The sequence below is a fragment of the Opisthocomus hoazin genome, chromosome 25 (genome assembly GCF_030867145.1).
Source record: "Opisthocomus hoazin isolate bOpiHoa1 chromosome 25, bOpiHoa1.hap1, whole genome shotgun sequence".
Classification (NCBI taxonomy): Eukaryota; Metazoa; Chordata; class Aves; order Opisthocomiformes; family Opisthocomidae; genus Opisthocomus; species Opisthocomus hoazin.
Genome location: NC_134438.1, coordinates 9,686,611 through 9,710,184, shown reverse-complemented (window position 1 = coordinate 9,710,184; position 23,574 = coordinate 9,686,611). Strand labels below are relative to the sequence as shown.

General features: G+C 55.6%; 1 protein-coding gene across 7 annotated transcripts in view; it reads left to right on the top strand.

Moving 5' to 3' along the window:
* Window positions 1–23,574, top strand: part of PLXNA2 (plexin A2) — a 347,075-nt gene that overhangs the window by 279,185 nt on the left and 44,316 nt on the right. For all 7 annotated transcript variants that reach the window (XM_075443255.1, XM_075443256.1, XM_075443254.1 and 4 more), the window contains exons 7-12: window positions 713–866; window positions 2,039–2,135; window positions 6,000–6,114; window positions 15,191–15,391; window positions 17,197–17,293; window positions 17,654–17,847. In XM_075443255.1, coding sequence (XP_075299370.1) covers window positions 713–866; window positions 2,039–2,135; window positions 6,000–6,114; window positions 15,191–15,391; window positions 17,197–17,293; window positions 17,654–17,847 — 858 coding nt within the window. The remainder of the gene's footprint in view (window positions 1–712; window positions 867–2,038; window positions 2,136–5,999; window positions 6,115–15,190; window positions 15,392–17,196; window positions 17,294–17,653; window positions 17,848–23,574) is intronic.

Here is a 23,574-nt window from a genome sequence, read left to right as displayed (position 1 = left end):
GCTTTTTGCTCCTCCGCTTCTCATGAAAGGGCAGCTGGGCTCCTCCTGTGGGCAGGCGGGTAGCTCGTGGGGTCACAGAATCACAGAATGTTCAGGGTTGGAAGGGACCTCTGTGGGTCACCCAGCCCAGACCCCTGCCCAAGCAGGGTCACCCAGAGCAGGCTGCACAGGACCATGTCCAGGTGGGGCTCGAATATCTCCAGAGAAGGAGACTCCACAGCCTCTCTGGGCAGCCTGGGCCAGGGCTCTGTCGCCCTCAGAGGGAAGAAGTTCTTCCTCGGGTTCAGCTGGAGCTTCCTCTGCTTCGGTTTGTGCCCGTTGCCCCTTGTCCTGTCGCTGGACACCACTGAAAAGAGCTTGGCCCCATCCTCCTGACCCCCACCCTGCAGATATTTAGAGGCATTTCTAAGGTCCCCTCTCAGCCTTCTCTTCTCCAGGCTGAACAAGCCCAGCTCCCTCAGCCTCTCCTCGCAGGAGAGATGCTCCAGTCCCCTCCTCATCCTCATAGCCCTCCACTGGACTCTCTCCAGTAGCTCCTCATCTTTCTGGAACTGGGGAGCCCAGCACTGGACAGAGTGCTCCAGATGAGGCCTCACCAGGGTGTCGAGTGCGTGGGGACACGGCCGGTACTGAAGACGCGAAGGAAGCTCGGGGCACTGTGCCTGCTGACAGGTTGCTGCTGTGTTTTGTTCCCCTCCGTGCCCGGCTGCAGCTGAGCCTGCTGGTGAGCGATGCTCCGGACCTGGCGCCTGGCGTCACCTGCCTCTTCGGGAACCTGACGGAGGTGGAAGGGCGCGTGTCGGGCAGCCGTGTTGTGTGCGTTTCGCCAGCAGCGAAGGATGTCCCTGCCATACCTGTGGACCAGGGTGAGTCACTGGCTTCTGGGCAGAATACGACATCCGTGCCGCCGGAAAGCACAGCGTAGGTGTGGAAGGGGTGCTGGCTGGAGCAGACCCTTTGGGGCTGCTGCTGGAGAAATTCGTGCTCCTGTCGAAGACCGTTGAACCCCGGGAGCTAAATAGGCTTTGTCCGTATGAGATGCACCCCGCACAGGGAAAAACGGGCTGGGAGCAGGCAGCACCACGTGCTTCCCCTGTCCTTACAGTCCCCCTGCCCTGCCAGGCAGCTTCCAAGACAGGACTCGGGGCGGCAGGAGCTGTCTGTCCCCCCCAGGGTGGCTCCGGAGTGGGGCAGGGGCTTGGAGCCTTGCCACACTCGTGGGTCTGGAAAGCAGGAGCCCTCCTCTCGGCCTGACTCAGCACCCACGAGTAGGTGGATGCCGTTTCTATTTTTCCATCCTGATCTTTGGGTTGTTTCTTCATTAATGTCACTGCTGTCATATTTTCTCTTCCCGTAACCAAAATGCTACTTACTTAAAACTCATTTTCTCCTTGGCGTCCTTCCAGGTGTCAACTGTGCTTCCCCGCTGATATCTTTGTATTTCTGAGGCATTGTGTGGAGCCTGAGACTTGAGAACACTGCGGGCCGAGAGCCGCCGTGGTGGCAGGGCTAGCGTAGACTTACCCACAGCAGCTCTAGAAGAGCAATCTGTTCTTAATTAATCCAGTGCTGAGACTGCTAAAGAGCTCCACTAACGCCCTTGTTTCCAGCATTGTCTCCTATTCTGGTCTTGGGCTGCTTCTCAGAGTAGACTCAATGACTGTTTTTGTACTGGAGACGGGATCCTTTAGGGAACGGGGTGAGATCCCACACTCACTGCAAGTGTGACCCAAGGCAGCGCTTAGACCCTGCGTCTCCAATGCATTTTTCCATCCGGCCTGGTTTGGTTTGGAGGCATTGCTGGAGACAGCACCCTGGGGTGCTCGCGGGCAGGGTCCGGCCGGGGGATGCTCATCCCCGAGCTTGGGGCACTGCTGCAGGCTCACCGCAGTGGGTCCTGATGGCGGGGGGAGCAGGGAGAGGAAAGCAACCCGACTTCCAGCTTCTACCCCCGGAGAAGATGGCTCAGCCCCCGCGTCTGCTGTCGCTTCCTTCGTTACTGCCGGCGGGACTGACGGGCTCTGCTTTGCATCCGCAGACTGGTTCGGCGTGGTGCTGCAGCTGAAGTCGCGGGAGACGGGGAGGACGTTTGTCAGCACCGAGTTCAAGTTCTACAACTGCAGTGCCCACCAGCTGTGAGTGCTCTGTCCCCGTCCCCCCGCGGAGCCAGACAGTGGCTAAAAGGGGAAAGGGCTGGGAAATGGGTGCTGGGCTCCGGGACCAGCCACGGGGGTTATCCCGCTGCGTGGTTCAGCCAGCAGACGTACGGTGGAAGGGGAGCCCAGTGGTCCCTCTCTTCTCTGAACTTCTCTGGGTGCCTGTGTCGCTTTCTCTGCCTTGTGAGACGCAGGCGGAGTGAGCCTGGAAAAACCTTAACCTGCTGGTGCCCCCAAGCTGCGCGAGCCCGCAACTGAGGACCGGGAGGCTGGTTCTTCATCTTCCCTGGGAGCTGGGGGCGAGCAGAGGGTCTGGGGAGGTGGGCTGCGGGCAGCGGGAGGTGGGCTGCAGGTAGGGGCAGGTGGGCTGCAGGCAGCGGGAGGTGGGCTGCAGGTAGGGGCAGGTGGGCTGCAGGCAGCGGGAGGTGGGCTGGAGGCAGGAGGAGGTGGGCTGCAGGTAGGGGCAGGTGGGCAGCGGGAGGTGGGCTGGAGGCAGCGGGAGGTGGGCTGCAGGTAGGGGCAGGTGGGCTGTGGGCAGTGGGAGGTGGGCTGCGGGAGGTGGGCTGCAGGTAGGGGCAGGTGGGCTGCGGGCAGCAGGAGGTGGGCTGCAGGAGGTGGGCTGCAGGTAGGGGCAGGTGGGCTGCAGGCAGCGGGAGGTGGGCTGCGGGCAGCGGGAGGTGGGCTGGAGGCAGCAGGAGGTGGGCTGCAGGTAGGGGCAGGTGGGCTGGAGGCAGGAGGAGGTGGGCTGCAGGTAGGGGCAGGTGGGCTGCGGGCAGCGGGAGGTGGGCTGGAGGTAGGGGCAGGTGGGCTGCAGGCAGCGGGAGGTGGGCTGCAGGTAGGGGCAGGTGGGCTGGAGGCAGGAGGAGGTGGGCTGCAGGTAGGGGCAGGTGGGCTGCAGGCAGCGGGAGGTGGGCTGGAGGCAGCCGAGGAGGCAGAGCCCTTCCGCGCTGCCCGGCCGAGGGGAGCGGGGTGCTGTGAGGGTGCTGCACGGGCCGGCGCGGCCGTCTCCAGCCCTGGGGTCTGCGCCGAGCGGTTGTGTTTCGGGTGCGGGAGCAGCAGCGCTGGCGGCAGGAGCTCCCCGCGGCCCTGGCATGCGGCAGGCATGGTGGGCTGCTCCGCGGAGGGTTGGGGGGCTCGGCGCTGCCGAGCATCGTGGAAACGTCTCCGCCACGGGCACGGCTGCTGCTGGCAGGCGGCACGCAGCTGGCTGGCCTTAACCACAGACTTACAGACCTGGAGCGTTTATAGGTTGCTCTCTGGAAACAACGCAAGCTCCGAAGCACCAAAATGAAATGTGGCAGGACCTGCCAGAAGGCGGACGGCCAAAGGCAGCCCTGACGCGCGGGGCTGGGTGGCATCTCCAGCGGCGGGGTCAGCTCCCGGCTCTGCTCCGGGAGCGTGGTTTGCTGCTCGAGCTTCCTGGTGGGAGTCAAGAGGTGCCAGCACAGGGTCTCTCCCAAGCTTTCTGCACTGGATTTGAAACCTCCAGCCATGGGGCCTTCCCTGCTGCGCCTGGAAGAGGGCTGTGTGCTGGTGGGCTTGGCTGGCCTGCAGTTTGTCTAGGCGTGAATTCAACTTTTTGAAATTTTGTTTTGAGGCGTGGCACAGAGCAGCGGTACCGGGGTGAAAGGAGCCCCACGAGCCCTTCAGTCCCCCACGCGCCGCTCACGGTGGGCTGTCCCCATTGCTCCGCTGCTCCCTGCCTCCTGTCGCGCTGCCCCTGGGGCACAGCTGTCCTTAGGTCCCTGTCCCTCAGCCGGGCGGTGCAGCCCCGGCCTCTCCTCTGGCTGCGAGCGCTTGCAGTCCCTCCCGCCGTTCCTCTGCATTCTTGTGTTTTTAAGTTTGCGTGAGGGATGGCATCGCAGGGACCCCGATTTTCACTTGGGCAGGAGTTTGAATCAGGAGAGGCAATGCATCTGTTCTGGCCTGTCACTTGGCTTCGTCTGACCATGCCTTTCTACCAGCTCTGGTTTGGAGATGAAGTGCTGACACGGTGGTAAATTCTGCAGCACTTAGATCATACCGGACTCGTTATCGGGGAGTTCAGCAAGGGCACGAGCCAGCCTGGCAGGAGTGAATCACGGCATGCGGAAAGGAGGGAAGGATGCGGGTCTCAGCCAGCAGAGAAGAGAGACCCGTTGATCCTGAGGCTCTTCGCTGCAGAGGCGAGGGTGTCTGGAGAGAGCAGAGGAGCAGCCGTGCCCTGCGAGGCCACGCCGCAGCCCAGGGAGTGGTGGTGGTGTGAGGAGGACGTACCCCTTGGAGCCAGCACTGGGCTAGGGAGAGGGTTGGGGCTGGGCAGGAACGTGCTGCTCCTTCACTGGTTCTGTGAAGCCTCCTGTGCTGGATCCAGCTGTTGTGAACCCATGGGCTGGGGTGGGTCAGCGCTCAGGTGCGTGGATTCCTGTGTCCCCGGGGAGCTGCAGGTGGGTCAGGGAGCGTGGTGGTGGCTTCTCTGTTGGGTCCCTTTTAAGAATGAGCAGATGAAGTGGAGAGATGCACTTTCTCTCCGACACAAAGTAGAGGCAGTGGTCCTTAAGCTGGATCGGGATGAAGGAGCAAAAGTGGTGACCTGGTGTGAGTCTCTGAGAACTTGGGATCCTGCCGGGAGCCCCTCACTCTGCTCAGCTGGGGTAGAGCGAAGCTGCAAGCAGCAGCCAGCAGACCACAGCCCAGTGAGAGGTGCCGAGCCGTTGGCCTGGGCGGTCAGAGAGGTCCTCCTCGCTCGGACCCAGCGGCGCTGCGGGAAGCAGAGCTCCACCGGCACCGGACGGGAAGGTCAGAGCCTGGGGCCAGGGCAGGTGGGAAGTGCTGCAGACCGAAATGGAGACAGAAATGGGTCAAACAAAGGAGTAATTAAATAAGCTTGCAGCACTGGATATTATTCCCCAGATTTGCATATGCATGATTAGAATAAGCTTCCTTGGCTATTAAGGTCACTACGAATGCATCAGGAGGAAAATACAATCGAGTTACAGAAACATGCGTTCTCGTGGCAGCAGACCTGCTTTCCTCGTTTTCCAGAATTTCCTAAGGCCACGCTCCCGCTGCGCTGGCGATGCTCATCTGTCTGCGCTGAGCTGGGCTCGTCCAGCGCGTCCCTGCCCCGGGCCCTGCCCGCTCCAGGCAGCACCCCGGGCTCCGGAGCCGCAGGTTACGGCTTGGAGCTGAACCCCACGGGCACGGGAGCGGACGATCACCAAAACGCTGCCACATGGCCCGGAGGGTTGGCCTCAGAGGTGGAGGAGGTGGTTACTGCAAATATTAGCAGCTGTCAGGGACCGTGCATGTAGCTGGCAGCCAGTTAGCGTGGAATAAAAACCACCCAGCCAGTTCGCTGACAGCTGGGCCGCCCCGCGTCTGCGTTCTTTCAAAAGCATTTCATAAACAGTTAATTTCTTCCAACATGAATCAACAGCGCTTGCTGGACTCTTTGCACTCCAAGGCCAAGCAAAAGTGTTACTGTTGATTTGAGGCATTCCTGACTCGTAAAACAACTGATCCAATTTTTGCCAGGCTTGCCTTGTGTTCCACTTTCTAGAAACTAAAAATCAGGTTTGGTGCTGTGCAATATTGTGCTTTATTTTACACCAATGCAACGATGTGCAGTAAATCCCAGCTTGTATTTTGTTAGTGAATTAGTTGTGAGGTTGCTTAAAGACTGTCTTTTGAACGTGTGCTTCCCAAGCCTGTCTGTTACTTTTGTTGTATCAAAACGTCCCTCCAAAGAAATTATTTGCCCATGAAGGACCCTGCGCCTGGACTTCTGGCTCGGCCTGTCTGTTCCCACCGAGACCTCCCAAGGTGATGACCTCCTCCGTAACTCGTCCTCTCTCCCCCCAGGTGCCTGTCGTGTGTGAACAGCGCTTTCCGCTGCCACTGGTGCAAGTACCGGAACCTCTGCACCCACGACCCCACCACGTGCTCCTTTCAGGAGGGACGGATCAACGTCTCTGAGGTACCAGACCGGGGTTTCAGCTCTTTCTTCTTTGCTTTTCTGTGGCACAGGTAGGGTAACCAATGCCTATGTGAGGGGTTTTTTTTGACTTTCCATGGGGTGGGGCTCCTCTCTTGGCTGGCATCGAAAACTCCAGATAAAGCTTTAAAGGAGCGTAGCAAAAAAGTGTCAGTTTAGCAAAAACGATGTGTCTGGACCTGAAGGCCAAAGCTGACCCCACCTCTGGTACGTGGGCGTGCTCGGTAAGAAGGGTGGCTGCTGCGGTGCTTTCCCTGGGGGCTCTCACGGACCCCGCCAAGAGCAGCGCGTTTCAGCAGCTCCGCGTGACGCGCGCGGCGGTTTGCCCGACGGCGAGCAGCAATCGGATGCGGAGCTCTTGGTGGGACTTGCGCAGTGGGTTGCGCTGGCACGTCTGAAATTTATGGCAGGAGCCGGACTGTAAACTGATTAAACAGGGAATTACAGACGTGAACAGCCCCAGACTTTGGAAAAGAGAATTGATTCGGGTTCCAGCGCTGTGGACCAGGAGCCATCTCTCTTAGCAGTGAATAAAAGGTGTGAGGCTCAAGTCCAAAATTGCTTTTAACGGTTGGAGGGAGGCACAGCCCGTTAACAGCTCTGCCGGACCTTCTGCCTGTCCTGGGGTGGAGGGCTCCATGGAGGAAGGGAGTTTGTTAGCGCAAATCCCTGATCAAAGGTTACCACGAACCCCTTGGTCTGGGCTTTCTGCACCCGATGTCTTGTCTGATTCCCGTGCTGCTGTCTGCCTCATGTTCACCAGAGACAGAGCAGGTACAGCCTCTGATGCTGGTAGGGTCCTGGTCTTCACCCTTACTGCCGCTGCACGTAGCTTTGTGGCATCTGAAATGGGTGCAGGCCTTAAAACTGGAAGGAAAAAGACGGTTTTAAAGGGTGCTTGAAAATTCTGAGTGTCTTGGAAGGTGGGAAGGGCAGCAGCGAGGACATATACAAATACCAGAAAAAGAAAGGAGGGTAAGGTTAGCCAGCATCAAGGCGACCCTTGTCAGAGAGTGATGGAGGTACAGAAAAGCAGGAGGGATCGGTCAGTAGAGGGGAAACACCAAGCCGCTGACAAGAGGTGACTGAACCTGCCACGCTGCTGCTAACCCAGCGCTAAACTTGAGACTTAGCTCGTGGGTCTCTGTGGTTCAAGTGCTGCCAGGAGGCATGCGGACACAAGGCCAGAGACGCTAATGAACGGCGTGCGTGGGTACCGTGGTGGGAGTCTGCAGGAGCCGCGGCGGGCGGCGTCGCTGGGAGCTGGGGGTCCCGCAGCAGCCTCGAAGAGCTGCCCCGGGCGGCAGAGAGTACAGATGCCGAAGGAGAAGCGTCCACCCTGGGGACAAACAAAAGCTTTCTCAGTCCAGTTGAAAGCCAAGGAACTTTCTTTCAAGGTAACAAGAGAAAGCAAAAAACCTTTGCTTTTCCTTCCCTCGAGCGATGTGGAGGTTTTTCTCCTTCACACTCAAAGCATCACTGTCTTCCCGGGCTTTACAGTTGTAGTTCTCAGTTTTATAGGTCTTCAACCCCATGATCTCAGAAGTGTTTGACAAGTCTCTGGTAAAGTAGGACAATCCCATTATCTCCATTTTTCTCCTGGGAACGCACAGGACTTGCCTGAGATCACAAAGAGCGTGCGAGTGGAGGAGCTGGTATCTCTGCCGGTTCCTGCTGGGATCACAGGGCTGTCGCATCTCCAAAGAACTTCCTCCATCGTCTTCGTCTTGGAGAGGTTCTTGCTTACCAGGGGACGTTGCGTGATAGCTAACACCTTCCTGGTGGTTGCCTTTGATAAGGGCTGATGATAACGATACAGACGCTCCGCTGTCCAAAGATGGGCCGGGGCTTTGCCGGGGGGTAGCGAGTGGCCTGCGAAGCCATCGGTAAGCGATAGCCACGGAAAAAAATGTTGCTGTATTTGCAAAAGTGAAACTGTGTTGTTTGTGTGCAAGGCACGTTAGGTTTGGAGTCGTAGGTAGATGAACACAGACCGTTCACAGGCGGAAGGCAGAGCTGGCTGCCAGGACCGAGCTGGCCGCCCTGGATGTCCTCGTCTGGTGGGAACTTTCTGACCTGGGGTAAACCCAGCTCTTTCGAGGCCTCTTTTTCCAGCTGGCCAGTTCTCTAGGAGTCAATAATTAGATGAGCAACTATTTTTTATGCCTTTTCTTCGCCTGAGGTGCCATTTGGCTGCAGAAGGCGCCTGCTTAGACACTGCGATCCAAAGAGCAATGGGAAGGCAAAGGTCTGGGGCGGGCTTGCACCCACAGGAGCAGAGCTTCTCCCAGAGGAGGCCTCGTGGGTGCGTGACACTGATTGTCCTGCTTTACAAAGCTTCAGATCAGGCCCATGATACCATTTTAGTGTGTCTGAGGTGGGGGACTGTGTGTGTGAGGCTGTAAGATGTCTCTCTCTAACTGTATACATGCAGAGGGAGAGGAATGTAGATGCATAAATATATTCTTACACCCCATCCCAGCAGAGAGTTAGAACCAAATAAATCCTATTAGTTCCCCAGAATGTGGGATCCCGTCCCTCTTTGATGTCCACCGTCTGCAGATAATGCCATTTCCACGTGTGAGATGCTGAGTCAGGGGAACGGAGCGTTTCGGGCTCTGAGAGCTGAGTGCCGAGCCAGATTCCGACTCTGGTCTGACTCCTCTCAGCTCTTCTGGCTTTCAGAGCAGCACGTGGATGCGGACCGCTGCTTGGTGCACCCTGAAGGGAAGAAAACAAAACCAAACCTTCCTTTAGTAGAGACAGCAGTGACAGGACGAGGGGTAATGGTTGTAAACTAAAACAGGGTAGGTTTAGGCTGGATATAAGGAAGAAATTCTTCACAATGAGGGTGGTGAAACACTGGAACGGGTTGCCCAGAGAGGCAGTGGAGGCCCCATCCCTGGACACATTCAAGACCAGGTTGGACAGGGCTCTGAGCACCCTGATCTCGTTAGCGGTGTCCCTGCTCGCTGCGGGGGGGTTGGACTAGATGACCTCTGGGGGTCCCTTCCGACCCAAAACTTTCTATGATTCTATGATTCCTCATATCTGTCCTTACAATCCCCACCGCTGAGTACCTGGGTGGGAACTACGATGTGCAGGAGATAACTCAGAGCTGCATCTGAGCCCACCGAAGTCGGCAAATGACTTCACTGGGTCACAGCCAGCTTCTGGAGAGATGTGTGCCTCTGAACAAGTACCAGTAATAACAAAAAGCCCAGTTGCAGCAAGATTAACTCATCTCAAACGGAGAAGATTGGTTTGAGCTTACTGGCAAGGCTTTTTTCATCAGGAGATTGATGGGGTGGCAGCCTCCAGTGCTGGGTGTTTGGAGGGGGAATGAGCCACGCAGGGACGTGCTCTGCGGGGACGGGAGCACTGCAGGGAGCCGGAGGGAGATCTTCCCACCTGTAACCTGGCCATGTTTGAGGGAATTGCTCCTCTCCTCTTCTCTGGTACACGAAGGGATGTTTATGGGCAAGAAATAGGCTCTCCAGCCTTCTGTGCTTTGCACGGCTGTAAATGTCACAGAACTTCGTCAATGGACGGCGAAGAGCCGGGCTGCAGCACGCACGTGAGGCACAGAGCTCGGGACAAAAGGGCGCTGGGTGGGGATTTACCGGTGAGCAAAGTCTCGCTTCAGTTGCCTTTCTGCCCCTATTTGGTTTCTATGCAGCAAGGTCTGCTCTCCTTTCCAGCAGCATAAATGAAGAATAATGTGTTTCCATGAGTGATGGGGACTGTAATTTATATCATTGGCAACACAACTGTGAGCCAGGGGTTTACATTCATGTGCCAGATTCGTTTATATTTATAACTTCAAAATGTGTGTAGCAAGCTAACATTTGCAGAGGGGGTTTTTTAAGATGAAAAGTATGAAAACATTATATTTTCTTCCATTTGGGCTAAATACCGTAGTCAAAAGAAATGCCTGCCATTTCTAGGCAGTTTTTTCCAAATAAGAGCAAGAAGATTTGACCTACTAAAACTGCTCTGTTAAACACAAATAATAACTGTGAGTGCTCTGTTCTACTCCAGAGACAGATGCGTATCGCGGGTCTTTAAGGTATTTATAGACCTTGGAGTCTTTGAGGCTAAAAAGTGTTGGAGAAGCATAAAATGTCTTTGTAAATTGTGTGCGATGATACTTCATACGCAGAATATTCCCCGAGAGTCTGTGCCACTCATGCGTCAGTCTTGTCTTTCTCCGGCAGAGCTTCTGATTTGTGTTTATTCTGGTGTACAGAAGTCAAGATGGATAATGAGAGGATTCAGCGTGTGTTTGTTTAGTGAGAGGAGGCAATAATGGCCTTTCTAACTCACTGCAGGATTTACTTCTCATGAATTAAAAAAAACAAAGTAAACTGATTACGGAACAAATTGTATATTCCACTGGCTGCAGTTCTCCCTTTTATTCTGGGTTTTCTGGATGCTCAGCTCTTCCTGGCACTGGCTCGGGGAAGGGTGGGATGGAGCACCCAGGCCTGAGCCCTCCAGACCAGGGGTGGTCTCAGCGTCTGCCACCATGAGGGACCCTTGGCCACAGCCCCACAGCTCTGATCCCAGCAGCAGGGCTGGTGCTGCCAGCCGCTTCCCAGATTGGCGCGAAATTCCTGCGAAGCGAAGAAGCATTGCCAGAGGCGTTGGTAAAGCTGAAAATACTCAGAATAATTTCTGTTAGCACTGACTTTCACCTCAGGTAGCAGGTAAAAGAGGGGGTTAATGGACAAACCAGCCTGCCAGGAGAGCTTGCATGTGGCATCACCCCCCTTCACAGAATCACAGAATCACAGAATGGTGGGGGTTGGCAGGGCCCTCTGTGGGTCACCCAGCCCAACCCCCTGCCCAAGCAGGGTCACCCAGAGCAGGCTGCACAGCACCGCGTCCAGGCGGGGCTGGAATATCTCCAGAGAAGGAGACTCCACAGCCTCCCTGGGCAGCCTGGGCCAGGGCTCCGTCACCCTGAGAGGGAAGAAGTTCTTCCTCATCTTCAGCTGGAGCTTCCTCTGCTTCAGTTTGTGCCCATTGCCCCTTGTCCTGTCGCTGGGCACCACTGAACAGAGTCTGGCCCCATCTTCCTGACCCCCACCCTGCAGATATTTGTAGGCATTTCTAAGGTCCCCTCTCAGCCTTCTCTTCTCCAGGCTGAACAAGCCCAGCTCCCTCAGCCTCTCCTCGTAGGAGAGATGCTCCAGTCCCCTCCTCATCCTTGTAGCCGTCCGCTGGACTCTCTCCAGTAGCTCTTCATCTTTCTTGAACTGGGGAGCCCTTCGATGCTGGGTGTGCAGCGTGGGACCGAGGTGCCGCGCAGCAGCACCCACCTGAGACCCAAACCCACCTGAGACCCAGACCCACCCACACGCGCTCCGTGGGAAGGCCAGCGTGTGCAGGGACGTGGGTGAGCATCACTGCGCCAGCAATCTGAAAAACAAGCAAAAAAAAAAGACCTGAAAGCTGAACAACGAGCCTGGCTGGGGAGCGGCACCAGCAGGGACCTGCGGCAGCGCTTCTGCAGCGCCCGAGCGAGCCCCGCGCCCTCCGCAAGCCCCTGCGGCTTCTGCAGCTCCGCTCGCTCATCTGATAAATTCGGCAGCAACTGCCAGCAGCGATGCGGCTCCCCACGAGTGCTTTCGGTGGTACGGCATCTTCCTGCGTATCCCTCCATCCTAAATGTGTATCCCCTTATTAGTGTGATCACTGTAGCTGTCAGCCGACACAGAGGGGCTGCCGTTCCCAGCGTTTCCCCGAGCGCTGTGCACTCACAGGCTTCGTGCCTTTTTCTTCACCAGAATCCCAATGTGACATTTTTCTCCCACTGAAACCAAAGGAAAAAAATCTGTTAGGTCCCACTCGTCTCTCATGACGGCAGAACAGTGCTTGCTACCAGCATTTTCAGCCCTACAGAGAAGATTTGAAGCTGTAAGTCCTCTCTCGTGTCTCTAAAGGAAGAAGCATTTCTTTAACAGTCGTCTCACGAACGGCAGTGGCCAGGAAGGATAATGGTCTGTAACATATTCATTATTTTCAGGACTCTGCACGGAGGTTCTCCCACCGGTGATGTGACTGGAGATTTTTTGTTTTCAATCATAACGTGATAAAAGAGTCTGGGGCTCCAGGATGCCTTCGCTCCCAAACAGGGGCTTTCCACAGAGCTGGGGACTCTCTGGAGCGGAGCCAGTTGTCCCCCGTTAGTCCTCGGTGTGGCTTTAAGTGCAAAACCTTACATGCAGGCAGGTCTCGAGCAGACGGTGGTACGGGTGTGCGGTGCAGAACGAGGAGGGAGGGACGCGCGTGCAAAGTCAGCTCGGAAGAGCTGGAGTTGGACGGAAAATGCCATCAATCTTAGGAGTTTGCTGGTGGTAGCGTGGGGGCTGGATCCATGACACCAGGGTCTGCGGGGGCCCCGAGCTTCGCTTCGCGGTGGCATTCCCTTCCATCCTGTAAAGCTGCTCCACTGCAGAGAAGGGCTTTGCTTTCCTTCCCAGCAGAGCCTGCGTTCTGGCTGCTGGAGTTTAAAACCACTCTTGGCTGTTAATCTGTGAAAGTCCCTGTTAGGAATAAAATAAAATATATATAAGGAAAAGTGCCACTAAAAAGGTTTATGAGGCAGCAGTTTAAGCTACTGGCTTCTCCAAACTGGGGTAGCATCTGGTTCTCATTTACAACTTGCCTGAGCCAGTAGCGAAACAACGTCCCATCCGTCTGGCCGGGATCTGGAGAGGGAGCGCGGCTCGGCGTGCCGCGTGGGCAGCGGCGAGAGAGGGGGATTTTCTGCCCGGATGCGTGGTCCGAGCGGGAGCCCGGTGGGGATGGCTCTCGTTGCCTTGCCGTCGGATGATGTGCTTTAATTGCCAGGCAGGGTGGCAAAGGGCTGGGGATGCCGCTCTGGGGTTTGGCAGAGGGAAGGGAGACGTCGCTCCAGGTTTTGCTAAATCTTCTACTTTAGCTTAGGATTAATCATTTAGTGTCAGATACTTACAGGTACTCAGGTACCCAGTTGCATTAGATCAAAGCAAATTAGAGCTAAACAGAATGTAAATATTTCTGACGGTCAGAGCCTTTGTCTCTTCGCGTTGCGGTTCCGGTATATGAAGTGAAGAAAAACGGCATCTCCCAGTGTGTTACGAGGAGATAATGTTTAGGATGTGGAGATCTTACGGGAGGAATGTCATACAGCTACCAGGCACTGAGAGGCCTTTTTTTTTCTGTGCTTCATCTCAGAGTTTCATTTAGACATCTCGTTTGTGTTCGTGGCTCACGGGGAGCTGGAGATGTGGTCGTCTGTGGAGTGACGTTTGCAGGGAGAGTTTCCTTTTATTTGGTATACAGCAACTTCCACAGCGAAGTCTTGAGCTACTGCAGTATTAAAACCTGCTGTTAATTTACAGTGGCGTTACTCTGGCCACAAGTGACACTTCTCTGTACTTAATGTTTTAATTGCTGTGCTTAGTTTTCAGAATATATAGCTTTTGAGGCAGCAGCGGTTTGCTCTTTTCTTTGCTCCTTTATTGCAATCTCTCAGTTGTTTGAGATGTTTTCACATGGTTTTCGATGGAAAATTTAATAAGCTGCTTCCGTTTCATGGCATTTTGTACACTCGGAAATCAGGCTGTTTTCAAGGGCTGAGGAACTATCCTGACCCGTTTTTTCTCACCTCTAGGTGAGAACTGAGCCTTAACTTCTTTGCAGAATGACCACTGAGGATGAAGTCCCGTTGTTTGTTTAATGCCAGCTTTTCACTGGCCCTTGGGTCGGTTTGGGAAGCCTCTGGGGCTGGGGACGGGGTCCGTTTCAGTCCGGGGTGGCTGCCGATGCTCCCGTCACGCTGGGCGGGTGCTGCCGGAGGGTCCCTCTGCAGCTCTGCCACGGCTGCCGGCCGGCCGCGTGCCTGTCCCGGGAGCGGGCCCTGCCTCATCGCCCCTTCCGTGCAAGAGGCTTCAGCTCCGAAGCAGGAGAAGCCTGAAGAGAAACGTCTTGGTGCTGTTTCGTCTCGGCCTCCCCATCCCTCCCTTCTGGACTCCTGCTGAGCAGCCTCTCCCCGCTCCAGTTCTGGGCTCCCCAGTTCAAGAAAGATGAGGAACTACTGGAGAGAGCCCAGCGGAGGGCTACGAGGATGAGGAGGGGACTGGAGCATCTCTCCTACGAGGAGAGGCTGAGGGAGTTGGGCTTGTTCAGCCTGGAGAAGAGAAGGCTGCGACGGGACCTAATATATACTTACAAATATCTGCAGGGTGGGTGTCAGGAGGATGGGGCCAGACTCTTTCCAGTGGTGCCCAGCGACAGGACAAGGGGAAATGGGCACAGACTGAAGCAGAGGAAGCTCCAGCTGAACCCGAGGAAGAACTTCTTCCCTCTGAGGGTGATGGAGCCCTGGCCCAGGCTGCCCAGGGAGGCTGTGGAGTCTCCTTCTCTGGAGATATTCCAGCCCCACCCAGACAAGGTCCTCCTATAGCCTGCTCTGGGTGACCCTGCTTGGGCAGGGGGTTGGGCTGGGTGACCCACAGAGGTCCCTGCCAACCCCGAACATTCTGTGATTCTGCTCCGGGAGCTTGGCATCACTCCGTTTTTTCTGGTTGTCTCCCGAAATGGCCTTGCTCTGGCCTGGCAGGGCGATAGATCGTCCTGTAAGGCCCTGGCGGTAACAGATTTCTGAATTTGCATTTGACTCAGAAAAATGCATTCCTGGAGCGGCTCCCGATTGCATCCCAGAGGTGCAGGAAGGCTTTGATCTGCAGCAGGAGCCACTGCTGCTGCCTCTGCGTTCACCGAGCTCAGCTGGGACATCGCCTTCCTCCCAACCGTGGGGCTGGCGGGGTCCCTGCCCAGGCTGGGCTCGCTGCTCCCAGGCTGGGGTGGAAAGGACGTGCTGGGACGTCGGTCCTGTGTGTGGGGATGTGCTGGGATGTCAGTCCTGCATGCTGGGACGTCAGTCCTATGTGCTGGAGATGTGCTGGGACGTCGGTCCTGCCACTGGAGCAGGGAGGCTGAGACCTGGCCAGACCTGCGGACGCACCATCACCACCGTAACCTCCCCCTCTCTTTTCTTGCCCCCCAGGACTGTCCCCAGCTCTTCCCCACGGAGGAGATCCTGATCCCGGTGGGAGAGGTGAAACCCATCACGCTGAAGGCGAGAAACCTGCCGCAGCCCCAGTCCGGCCAGCGCGGGTACGAGTGCGTCCTCAGCATCCAGGGCGTGATCCACCGCGTGCCCGCCCTGCGCTTCAACAGCTCCAGCGTCCAGTGCCAGAACAGCTCGGTGAGGGGCCGGGAGGGGAACAGGTGCCCAAAATGGGTGTCAGCTCCGGACGCCCGCGAAGGGGTTGGCTCAGCCGCGGGGAGAGCGAAAAGTCCGGGAGTTAAACTAATCCCAAATTCGAGGTGGGAACCTGCCGTGGGCACGTGAGGTGCTTCGTTGGAGCATCGGCTGGGAGAAGGTCCTTTACCTGGAGGTTCCCTGTCTGACTGTGGGGGGTCAGCGGGGAGGAGGAGGAGGGAATGCGAGGAAGGTGTTAAGGCAGGCTAATTCACACGGGGGAGATAAGGCAAATCACAGACCCCTTATCGGGGAGCTGTCGAATTCCAGGTCACGGTCGCTGGATGAATACAGCAATGCTGAAAAGCAGCGTGGTGCGGGGAAGGGGGGGGATAGGAAAACTGCCCGGGGGGAGAGCGTGGCCAGCAGAGAGAGGGAAATTACCTGAAGAAGCCCGGTGAAGCAGGCGGGGGAGCATAGCTTTCCTCCCTAGGATGGGGCTTAGCCCTGCCAATGGATTTTAACCCCAGAATGCCCAAAGTCACCATGGAAGGTACTCAGGGGTGCCAAAACAGGTATGGCAAATGCAGGCCACCCTCCGAGCCGCAGCCCACGCTGGGGTCCCGCGTGGCATGCGTCAGCTGGAGGACAGGCAAGGGACAGCATGGTCCTTCCCCTCCTCGCCGCGTGTGCGAAGAGGTCTGTGGGCAGACAGGGCGCATCCAGTTTGTTTTAGGCAGCAGAACAGGGTCTGCTTTAATATTCAGTGCAGATGGTCTTAAATTGTTAATGAAGTTTTGAATTTTTAAAAATTTCACTGGATATTTATATATCGCTGGCCGTCTTTGGGCCTTGCAGCTTGCTGGATAATAAATGTATTAATATTATATAGTACTTTTCCTATCCAAAGTGATTTATAAACATTAGGGAAGCACTTTTATTCCTGTTAGGCTAATAGGATGAAGTAGGTAGAGGGTGTAAGGGCAATTCTGTGCTCACAGCTCTGTCAGTTGAACAGAAGATCAGCAACTTCGTAAAACCCCAGACAAGGTGACTCTGTGCAACCAAATGTGAGTTACAACGGCACAGCTGCTGCATGGGTGCTGTGAAAGCAGGCTGCTTCGGTTCAGTCATCATCCCCTCACCTCAAAGAGGATGGCAGTGCTCACTTACCTTTGTGTGTGTTTTGAGCAGCTCTTGGTTGACTTAAAACATCAGAATGAATTGGTGCTAAGTGTGATAATGGGAATTTCAGAATACACTGGGAGTTCACATAAAGCACCCAGATTCCTCAGCCACGACCCCCAGGATGTCCAGGAGAAGGGGAATAATTCAAGGCAGCGCTATCCCAGGCTAGGCTGAAGCCTCTCTGCACCACCTATTTTTCCTCAGCTGTTGCCTATTTCATCAGCCGAAGCTGTGCAGCGTGATTTCCAGGCTCCCAGTCACACTGGGGTGCGTGGTGACTGTATAAGAGATAGCCTGGAGGCAGCAGTCCTTCCAGTCTGCTTAACTGGAGGGGCTGTATTGATAAGCTAGAGACTGAGTGACAAGAGCAGCCACTGTGAGTGGAATAATTAATCTATTACCTCTCCCAAGGACTAGATCTGATTTAATTATCTCTTCCTGGTGAGGAGGAGGGAGTCAAAGCAGCACCCTGGAGATGAAGTGTAGTAGTGTGGTGGTTCAGACATCAGGGCATGTTTTTAAGCAGAGAATAATCACAGTTTCAATACAAAAATCTTCTTTTCCTGTTAGTGTCTGTGATACGTCCTGCCAAGCATTTCATTCTCCGTCTTCTCCCTCAGTATCTCTATGACGGGATGGACATAAGCAACTTAGCAGTGGACTTCGCTGTGGTTTGGAACGGGAACTTTGTTATTGACAACCCGGAGGATGTGAAAGGTGAGGTCTGCTGGAGCTGCCTTCCAAGGCACGGGGACGAGGGTGATGACGGGGGCTGGGAGGTGGCTGCTGGGGCGGAGCGCCGCGAGCTGCCGTCCCTGCGGCTGCGGGCACCGACGTGGCGGTCCCGGTGGGTGCTGCTTTGGGTGAGAGCCGCGCGCTCCGCTCCACTGATGGTGATGCTCACTGAGCACTGCTGATGCAGCCTTGGCTGTGGAAACCACATCTGCAAGCCCCCGCTGCGGCTCGTGAAGTCAAAACTCAACGTGTGCCTTTGCTTATAAACCCCAGAGCAGCTGTAGCCCGTCCGAGCGTTTCAGTTCTTGCCTGTGCCCTGAGTGCCCGTCCCTCTCCCTGCAGTGCACCTCTACAAGTGCGCAGCCCAGCGCGAGAGCTGCGGGCTCTGCCTGAAGGCCGAGCCCAAGTTCGAGTGCGGCTGGTGCAGCGGCGAGGCCAAGTGCACGCTGCGGCCGCACTGCGGCGCGGCCCCTGCCCAGCCCTGGCTCGACTGGTCCAGCCGCAACGTCAAGTGCTCCAACCCTCGCATCACCGAGGTAAGAGCGCGCGCCTCGAGCCCCTGCTCCTCGCTTCTCCCAGGGTGGGCTTGGGTCTGTCTCCCTCCCGTCTGAGAATCCACTGTCGTCCATGCGGCGCTGAAGAACGGGGAGGAAAGGGCTCTGCTGCTTTCTGTGAAGTCAACGTGCGGATCCGCCGGCACGCGGCCAGGGTCGGCAGCCCACTGCCCTGCCGCGCCGCTGTCACTCGCCGGCGACGCGACCAGCGTCGGGGTGACCGCTATGGACTGTTGCAAGAATGCTAATTAAACTAGGGAGCTAATTAGTCTGTGGTTGATGCTTCTGATGTTTCTGTTCAGACCACTGAGGGATGCAAAATGTCTCCCAGGAGCATTTTTACCGGTAAAACTCCACTTGGTCTGTTAACTTGCTATTAGGAGTGATACTCGTATCAGGTGGGAATGAGAGAAGGTTTTGGTTTCTCAATTAACTCCCCCCAAAAGCCTCCCTTGCCCTGTGCGTGTGTCCGTGCTGCAGAAGGCGCAGGGCAGGGGTGTAAAGCCGTGCTGGATCGAAGCAGCGTGTTGCACTGATGCTCAGGGCAGGGACAGGGGGTCTCAGCACCCAAACTTTGGCCAGATGAATAAAGACCCCAGTACACGTGGGTGTTTCCTCTTAGGTTAGTTTCTACACCAGCTTAGCTGGACTGGCTCGTGCTCAGGCCCCCAGGGAGGAAGGCATCAGCCTCCTCCTTAGGGCGGAGGGAAGGAAACTGCAGAGGGTTGTGGTGCTGCGTCAGGGCTGGGACTGACTGGAGGAGGAGAGCCCATCCATCCCACAGGGATGTCACCAGGCCTTTGGTATTTCTTTCTTGGATCTTCTGCCCAGCCAGGTTATTCCCTTGATGGGCAGGCATTTCCCTTGTGCAGTGTTTTGTAAACTGCAGAGAGGAGCTTGTGGGGCTGCGGAGGAGCAGAGGTGGCGGTGCTGCTGCTGACCCCAGAGATGGGAAAGCGTTAAGAAATGCTGAGAGTCTGCGCTTTCCGTGTTTGGTGGGTGGGTTTGTTTGGCAGGTCATAGCAATCTGTACAGAGAGATAAAATGAGCCTGAAAGCCTTGCTGAGATACTCATCTTGTCCTGCCAGTAGTCAGAAACCAAAGTTTTCTTATCCAGGTGCTGTTCTGCTTGCACAAAGTTATGCCACAAGATGCAAGAAGCAAAAATGCCTCTGCCTGAGATTTTTTTCACCCTAAGCCGTTCGGACAGTTGTAACACTGAAGAAGTCTTAGATTTATTTATCTACCTCTCCTTGAGCTCAGCAGAGAAGGGGAAAAACGCTCTGCTCCAGCCACCGAGTGACTTGCGTCTGAGCACCGCCAGGCTGGCTCTCGTGGCTGGCTGCGGGCGAGGCGCTGCCACCGAGCCTTTTGTCACCGTCCAGCTTGAAAGCCACGCTTTTGGTCTCCGTCCAAGGAGAAGAGAGCAGAGCTTTGCTGTTACAGATTTCTTGTCTCCATAACCAGGTCTGGGTCTGAGCCTTCAAAGCGGGAAGCGCAGGGTGCCTTGCCAGGGGATGTTTTGAGTCCCGGGAGATTGCCCTGAGGGGGTTTGGAGGTGAGAGCATCGAGTAGGAAACGTCTGTGCTTTCGTTGGCAGGTTGGCTTGTTCCACCGTGGGGGTCAGCGATAGAAAATACAGGGCTTGGGGGGGTGTATTGTCCCGTGGCCTCGGCTGGCTCTGGCAGCGCTGTGAGCTGTTGGGATTTTATCACAGGTCTTGCAGCGTTGGGTGGTTTTCCTTGAACTTCACCTCCTACCCTTCTCCTGACGAATTCACGGCTTTTGTTGTTTTTTCATGAAAGTCAACTTTGCAGTTTTCACTGTTGTAGAAAAAGAAGGGGGAAAGCAGAGGGAACTCGTGGCCTTTTCTGTCTGCTTTGAGATCCACTGATGGGCAGGGTGCTGGATAGGGCTAAAATCTCGTACAGCATTTTGCTGAGTTCTTGAGCAGTCAGGTCTATAGAAAATTGCAGAGCCCCAGCAGAAACCCTGCAGGGTGGATATTCCTAAACATAAACCTTTGAGCAGCACATGTTAACTTTTCTCATCCCCCTTCCCCTTCAGCAAAGTGCAGGAGGTGGTTTTGGAGACCATGAGACCTTTACAGCCTGTGTTGCTGGTGGGTGCTTTCTACTGGCATCCCAGTTCTTTGGGTATTTTGGGTACCATTTTGCAGTGTCCAGCGCTGCAGAGCTGTGCACTGAAAGCTGGGAAGGGACCACCCTGCCCTGCCGGGACCGACTCGCTCCTGGCAGGTTTAAAGCGGGTGCTGGTGACCCCTTCCCCATCCCACACACACCGGCATGGGCAGACTGGGCTGGGGAGCAGCGTGCGGTCTCATAGTGGGGCTGGCATTGCAGCCTGCATCACTCAGACCAAACGAGCTTTTAGCACAGGCTCTTTCCCACTCCTTTTGCTTCATTTGGCCAGGCTCACTCTAAGAAGAGATTGTGGCTGAATAGTTATACAAGTAACTGAGCAGTAGGATGTACGCAGCCCGTTTGTTTTTCTGAGTCGGAGACCCAGCCGTCACTGACAGTGTCCCTTCAGCAGCGCAAAACTTCCCCACGGTCTGTGGCCTTAGCAATAAATAAATAAAAGTCCGTTTTCTTGCGAACAAGAGGCACTCTGATCTCCTATTCATTTATTTGCAGGCCTCATTAATATCACATCAGTGCAACAAACAGCTGAAGGGGGGGCAGCGTCAGGCTGGGTAATGGCGATGCTCCGCGGAGATCGCGATGCGGGGCCGCGCGCGCCATCAGCCGCGGCAGAGACGAGGAGGGCTCACGCCGGGATGACAGCGCTCGTGTGCTGGGTCCCCGCTGGGCTCGTCAGCTGGGATCCAGCTAGCTTAGAGCAGGAGGAAACAAGACAAAGAGAAGGAAGGTGGATGACGAGTTGGGAGGGGGCAGGGGTTGTGCCGCTTGTTCTGCAAGCCGGGCGCTCTCTCCACACCCCGACAGATGCCAAGTGGTTGTTGAGCTGAATGCTCGCAGGCTCACGGCTTGCCCCCAGCTCCAGAAGGAAAGCCCCATCCGACTGACAGCCGGTCCAGGTCTCCCTGTCTCGTGCGCAGGCTTCTTCTGGAGGCTAAATATTGCTTTATATCAGAAACGCTGAACCACGCAACTGGCCAGGCGTGAGGCTGAGAGCATTTATCCCGCCTCGTTACAGCAGTGTCTTCTGCAGGCTGGGGAGGGCAGGGTGCCAGCACCATGTCAGGGCTCCCGGATCCCTGGGATCCATTGGATTCCCTCCTTGGAGATCTCTAGGATCCCTTGGATTCCAACCTCCGAGATCCCTGGCATTCCCTCCTTGGCTTCAAGTAAGCAGCAGCAGCAGCAGCAATGCAGTGGTGCTTGGGCATCCCTTACGCGACGTCAGGGCCGCGTGTAAGGCTGACCGAGCTCCTGCCACCACCCACTGCATCCCTGTGTCTGGGCCCTTTCTGTGGGTAACACAGTGCTTCGCACGTGCATTAACCCTTTCACTGAGCCGTGGGAACCTGCTTTATTCGAGGCAGGGGATTGCTTATTTGTTTCGTGCAAGGCAAGGCTGATACAAGGGGGGAGGTGACCTGCTCCAGGTATTTCGGGGGATCGGCAGAAGCAAAGGCCCTGCCTCCCAGATTCTGCTCTAGATCTCAGTGACTTTCAAACCGCTTCAGTTTTGCAAGCAACCTAGAAAACTTCCAGCAGAGGTATAGACCCCTAAACAGTAAATACAGAGCTCCTGGTAATGGCCTTGTTTTCCCTTCGCTGCCCTTTGCAGGTTCTCTTGATCCTCCACAGACCTCCAAGTGGAAAGCCGCTGTGCTAGAGTATATTTCTTGAAACTGGGGAATATTTCTTCGAATCTGGGCTGTCCTGGCAGCCAGCTCAGCAGCCTGAGCAGCTCCCTGGCACAGGCAGGGACCCACCAGCAGCCACCCTGGGCTGGGTTGGCTGGAGGAGCCTCGGCCGAGCAGCGCAGCCGGGGGACCCGGGGATGGGTCGCCAGCGCTCGGTGCGATGGGACCTTTAAGACTTATCTTCTTCCTGTGATTTTGACTGAATCTCTCCAGCTGTAATTAATTGAATGCATCTGTTCTAACCCTGGGGCTGCTGTATGGCACAGTTACTTCAAAACTGTTCAATTAGCGGCCACTAAAATCTAGGTCGAGTGGAGCTCCATACTGGGGATTTTCCAGGTCAGGACATTTTCAGAATACAGAGTCAGCCCTGCTTTGTTCGGTGAGGCCGGTTGGCTCCGCGCGTTGTGGCAAGGTCGGGAAATGGCAAACTGCGACTTCTTTTGAACGGTGATGAGACGACGAGCCCGGCGGTGTAAGTGCTCCAGCAAACACATTTTAACATAATCCAGAGCTGCGAGGGACAGTTGTAACTGTCAAGTACGTGAACTGCTGAGTTCAGGTGATTCCCAGCCAGCGACGTAAACGTCACCAGTGCAGGCCTTCAGGACTCGGTGGAATGCAACACAGCTTGATTTTGGAGTGCCTTTTGTGGGCACACAGTGCTTCACAGAGCTAAATGACACGAGACGTGCTACGCGGTGTGAGTTACAGGAAACAGCAGCACAGCAGACAGCGTATGGTGAATGAATTAGCAGCCTCGGTCGTGCCGTCGAGGGGAGAGGGAGGTAGAAACTCAGGGGAAGGAGGGGGTGGGTTGATGTACGGGGCAGCTCGCGGCTCTGCCGGGTGCGTGGAGCAGGCTGAACCCCAGCACGCGTGGCCGGATTCAGCAGCAGCACCTTCAGCCGGAGCAGAGGTGGAGGGGGAGACAGGGCGAGGTGCGAGCAAGGGAGAAGGAAGACGGCTGCGGCTGGGATCTGAAGTGCAGGAGGATGGCGAGGGGAACGTGGAGCCACAGCAGTGATGGGGACTGGGCATGAGCAGTTTGCATGGAGTGGGAAGGGGGAGACGTGCCCCACGGCAGTGGGACGGGGCTGCGTCGGGGCGCAGTGGGCTGTCGGGACGTGCCCTCGTGGTGGGGCTGGTGGTTGGCCGCCTTCCTCACCCGCTCACGTCCAGGGAACAGGGAGCTCTGAAGAAGGTGAAAGAAAAGCAGCCTTCCATCCAGAAATGCTAAGAAAACGGTTTTGAGGAGCTCGAATGTTTGCCAAAGACAAGGGTGGAACAAACAAGCGTAAACAAGATTTATCCATTAAATTAATTAAATTGCATTATTGTGGATTATGTTTATTTATTAATAAACAGCTGTAGCATGGAGAAGATTAGAAGCTCACCCAAGAGCAACAGCAGACTTGTTGGCAGATTCAGGACAACTGTTTGAGAGTCCTGGGTCCAGATTCTGTGACTATAATTTATTGTAATTTATATTCCTAATTGAAGAGGATATTGTCCTTAATGAAAGCCTGTAGAAGCGGAGATGGTTATGGCTGAGGCAGGCTATAAACAGGCAGCTTTAAAGCACACACCTCACCCTTTAACATTTCTAAGTCATTCGAGGTGCCAACTTACTAATAAAATGTGACATTAACGTTCAGAGAACAGCCAAGGCAGAAGTTGACAAAGTTCTCCAAAGCAGCAGGCTACTTCTGGAAGGTGACTTACCATCTTCTGCGTAACCTATGAAAAAGGAGCCCGTCTTATCCTTCTGCAAGGCTTTCTGGGGGATGGCATTGCCCACATCTCTTGACCAGCCGAGGGACCTTGATGTCCTCTCTTGGAGCTCGAAACAG